Source organism: Quercus suber, unplaced genomic scaffold (genome assembly GCF_002906115.3).
Source record: "Quercus suber isolate HL8 unplaced genomic scaffold, Cork oak 2.0 scaffold_466, whole genome shotgun sequence".
In the NCBI taxonomy this organism is placed as follows: Eukaryota; Viridiplantae; Streptophyta; class Magnoliopsida; order Fagales; family Fagaceae; genus Quercus; species Quercus suber.
Genome location: NW_027069917.1, coordinates 457,702 through 462,325, shown reverse-complemented (window position 1 = coordinate 462,325; position 4,624 = coordinate 457,702). Strand labels below are relative to the sequence as shown.

The window sequence follows — 4,624 nt, the reverse complement described above, 5'->3', positions numbered from 1 at the left end:
TATATTATATTAATTATTCAAGAAAACTCTCCAAGGTGTTTATCTCCCCAACTTTTTTTTTTTTTGGTTATAAATATTGGAATTAGACTGTTAGATATGAATTGGATGGAGTATTTTGGATATGCTTGTTCTTTGATCTAAAAATGCTATCTTATGAACGTAATTTTCATATTCAAATAAGCGACATGTTTTATTTTTTTATTTATTTTTTGTGTGTGGAGAAAATAATTTAGTTCTTTAAGAATTGGTTTAAATAATGGTATTACTATTATAAATAATTGAGGATTTTATGGGTGCTTTCTATTTTCTCTCTACTGTGCTTTTTTTTTTTTTTTTTTAATAACAAAAATGGTTAATTGAAATGTCGTTAACTATTTCGTTTTGTTGTTGTTGTCGTTGTCGTCGTCGTCGTCGTCATCATCGTTGTTGTTTTTTGGGAAAGAGGAATTTGATTAAAGAAAACTAAAGGTTACAAAGTTTCGAGTATGAACTACAAAATACCCTAAGCATCCGAAAATAATTGGTACAAAATAGAGGAATGGATTTGGGGGGGGGGGGTGTGGAAAGGTCCAGGCTTCCATTCGTGGAAGATGTGGTGGATGTAGGTTTCCTCAAAAAGTTGAAGGTGAGACTTACAATTAGAGATCAAAGCACTACAAGGATGATGTGGTAGATGTGAGTTTCCTTTAAGTTGCTCTATTTCTTCTTCTTTTTCTATTAATTATAGAGTTTAATTAAGTAGACGCAGACCAAAAAAAAAAAAAAAAAAAATTATAAAAGCATGAGAGAAGAATATCAATTAGGCTATCTGATCTCTCAACTTGCTTTGGTGGTATTTCTTGTAGAAAATTGAAAAACTTTCTTCCTAACTAATTTGTCAAAAAAAGCCAAAACTTGTTTCAGTAAATAAGGTACAAAGGGATTGATGGAGAAGAAGGTACCAACAAATGGGAGATGAAATAATTGAAAATTTTGTTTTTGTTTTTATTTAACAAAATATGTAACGTTGCAAAATCTGTAACTACCTATAAACGCTGTAACAATAGTTATTGTATTTTTACTACATGATATAATTTGTAAAGATTTACATGAGACAGTAAGGAGTGGTCAACCAAAAAGTCAACAATTTTTCGATTTCATCTATTAACACATAAATTAATACTTTGATTTAAATGCAAATTTTTGATGATGTGGAAGGCTAAAGAAAGAGAATTCCAAAGAAATACATCACAGAACCTTTTTTTGAGAAAGAAGACGTTTATTGATTAACATCATGGCACGGCCAAATCAGCCTGAACAAAGGGTAAGGTGCGAGATGGGACATCCTCCATCCACACGGTACAACCTGGTGTCATCACAGCTAGCCTAGCTAAACTATGAGCAACTTTGTTGTCATCTCTCCTAATGTGAGAGTATGACAATTCTGAAAACAAACCCGAAAATAAAGAGATATCATTAATCAATGGTGCAAAATGAATCAATCCATTGTCATTGTTCCGCAAAGCCTTCACTAACACTTCTGAATCACCCTCCACAATAGCACAGTCCACTCCAATCTCGCTGCCAAACTCCACTGCTCTGCATGCTGCGATTGCTTCCACTTCCACAGGTTGATATGCTTGCTCCAATTGCTGAATTAAGGATGCCAATACCTCACCATTGCAGTCCCGAACAACCACCCCAATCCCAGCCTTGTTTTCTGCATTAGAGATTGCTCCATCATAATTGATCTTATATTTATTCCGTGGTGGGGCTGACCAATTTAGCGTGGGCTCTGTTCTGGTCGGGTTTGGCAGAGGAGTGACAGACCTGATTTCAACCCAACGCTCCTGGGCTTCTTGCTTCAGGTCCTTTGTGAGACAACAAGCTTGATGAAGGCGGGATTGATTCCTCTGATGCCAAATACACCAAACTTGGATAGCAAAGAGTTCAATGGGCTTCCCATTCTCCAGTAGCCATCCGAACAGGTGCTTGAAGTCAAATACATCACAGAACCTTAGGCCACTATGACTAAGGTTTATACTTTTATATATTTATTAATTGATCCATAATATGCTAAATTAAATTTGAAAATACTCTTATAAAAAAATTAAAAATACATTCTATGAGCTTATAATTATTTTTTATATAATTTTATTCTCTATGTGACAACTTTTTAGTTTCACCTATTTTATAAAAATCTTATCTCTAAGTTAATTCATGATTTTTATTATTATGAAAATTTATTTCACATGCAAAGCATAACATAAACATACCCATGAAAACATAAATAGATACATACGCATAAACATAAACATCATTTCCCACGAATGTGTGAAACTTTAGAGTATTCTTTATCAAACTCATCATTCGCAAGTTTACATTTGATATTAACTACACCCGTAATGAGAGAAGTTTCATCAATTGGATTAATACGTGCCTATTTGGAAATGTGGTGAAATCCATGTGTGCTATCTCAAATAATGTTAGTATTAGAAATATGTAAAATTAAAAATAATGAAGTTGTGAAATGAGTAGATAATAATATATATTTTGATTAATAATAAACGATATTGTTTTAATAAATATTTTTAACACCACAAATCCTTCGACCAACTTCATCTATATTTTTTTCTCAACTTTAATTGGAATGGGGTTTTTAGCAAAATTCATTTGATATATAAACTTGAAAATTTCATTTTCTTTTCTGGGAGCTGAAATTTGCAATATCTAGACTGCTACATGATTAATGTACGTTGTTAAAATCCAGTAGTTAGCGATAATGTAAGTAGACACTTAACAGAGACAAAATGTCAAGAAGAATTCATTTGGATAGGATTTAATCTCAAAATGTAAAAATGGTTACAGATATTGACTTTTAATATATATAATGCCGTTAGAGTTATACAAGAAAAAATAACATATAGAAAACATTCCTAAAGAAAATAATACAAATAAACTTAAATAATTAAACAAAATTACTTTATCATGTGCATGTATTTTGATTACGTTTTCTACAAGGATTTAGTCAAGTTATTTCTATTTTTTGAGAGAAAAACAAAATAAAAGCATTTAAATTACTTAATTCAACGAGAATCAGATTACCATAAATAATCTCATTAATTGCAACTTTAAATGCTAATCTAGTAAAATACCCACATAAAAAATTTGAACTATCTCGAACTCATAATTTCAAATACGAACATTTTGTTTGTCTTTTAGATGTAACAAATCATAATCTTCCTAGATCTTTTTTAGTTGTCATAAAAATAAGAGTTTCATAGGACACACAAATATAAACATAAACAAACAAATAAACTTATATATATATATATATATATACATGTTTATGTTTATGTTTTTTTAGGTGCATTATTGTCATAAAAATAAGAGTTTCATAGGACACACAAATATAAACATAAACAAACAAATAAACTTATATATATATATATATATATACATGTTTATGTTTATGTTTTTTTAGGTGCATTGGATATGAAGTAAACTTTCATAATAATTAAAAATATGAAATTAACATTATTATTTTTATTTTTTAATGTTGACTCATTCCAAAATTTTGGTTATAATCACTGTTCAATTTTTGATGAAATTCATTGATTGAAAAAAGTTAGGTAAAAAGTGTCTTGAAGCTAGTTGAAAAACTACGTTATGGATAACTTCACAAGTGAATGTGAAGCAAACTTAAGTGAAAAGAAGACTCTCTCAAGCAAAGGAGAACCTTGCTTTTGTGAAATAATAAACCAACTTGAGACTTTACCTATCTCTCACTCGAGGCTCACTTGAAGAGCCCGAAGAGACCAACAATGGCAAGGTAGAATTTGTGTTAGGGATAGGTTCTTCTCACTATGGTTGGGCTAGGTTTGAGTGCCATTGTAGTCAATGTTTGGATACAATGGATTGAGTTTTGTCAATTTTTCTTAGGGGGCTTACCTTAGGTGGGAATTGAGATTTGCATAATGTGGTTAGGTTTGTTGTGGGTTGTCAATCTCGTCGTTGCCCATCAGTGGCGGTTTTAGGAATTTTTTTTTAGGGTGGTTATTAAAAAACTCTTATTTTTGAGATAGTTTTAATGTATAATATCCACTCCTGATTATAACTCTTTATCATCAGACCAAGACACCAATCTACTTTTAGTGTAATTCAGAATTGAATCCTAGATTTCTTATTTAAACATAAAAAACTTTACCGGTTAATCTAACTGAAACCTACTGATCATTAAGAAACTTAAATTATATAAAATCTAATAAATAGAGAACTTGAATGTATCGACATAAAAAAAAAAAAAAGAAGAAGAAGAAAATGCTTGAAGTATTACACTATCACTCTATTGACAAAAAAGAAAAAAAGAAAAAGAAAAGAAGGCATTGAGAAGAGATAAAGTGAAAACTAAGAATGTTGAGATGGGAGTAATAAAGTAAGAGAGAGTCTGAAATGATGATAGAGAAAAAAATGGAGAGAGAGAGAGAGAGAGAGAGAGAGAGAGAGAGAGAGAGAGAGAGAGAGAGAGAGAGAGAGAGAGAGAGAGAGATGANTTACTTGTTGTTTGGGTTAGTTTTGCTGATATCTAATTTTATTGTTGTTATTTGAGCTTTTTTTTTTAAAAGGGGTTATAAGATTATGTTTA

At 30.7% G+C, this 4,624-nt stretch overlaps 1 protein-coding gene across 1 annotated transcript; it reads right to left on the bottom strand.

The window, feature by feature from the left end:
* Positions 1-1,271: 1,271 nt before the first annotated feature.
* Positions 1,272-2,445, bottom strand: LOC112012867 (uncharacterized). The gene is made up of 2 exons (XM_024045243.2): positions 2,416-2,445; positions 1,272-1,892 (listed from the first exon to the last, which is right to left on the bottom strand). Exons 1-2 carry the CDS (start codon positions 2,443-2,445, stop codon positions 1,272-1,274), a joined length of 651 nt encoding a protein of 216 aa, XP_023901011.2.
* Between the last annotated feature and the right edge of the window lie 2,179 nt (positions 2,446-4,624).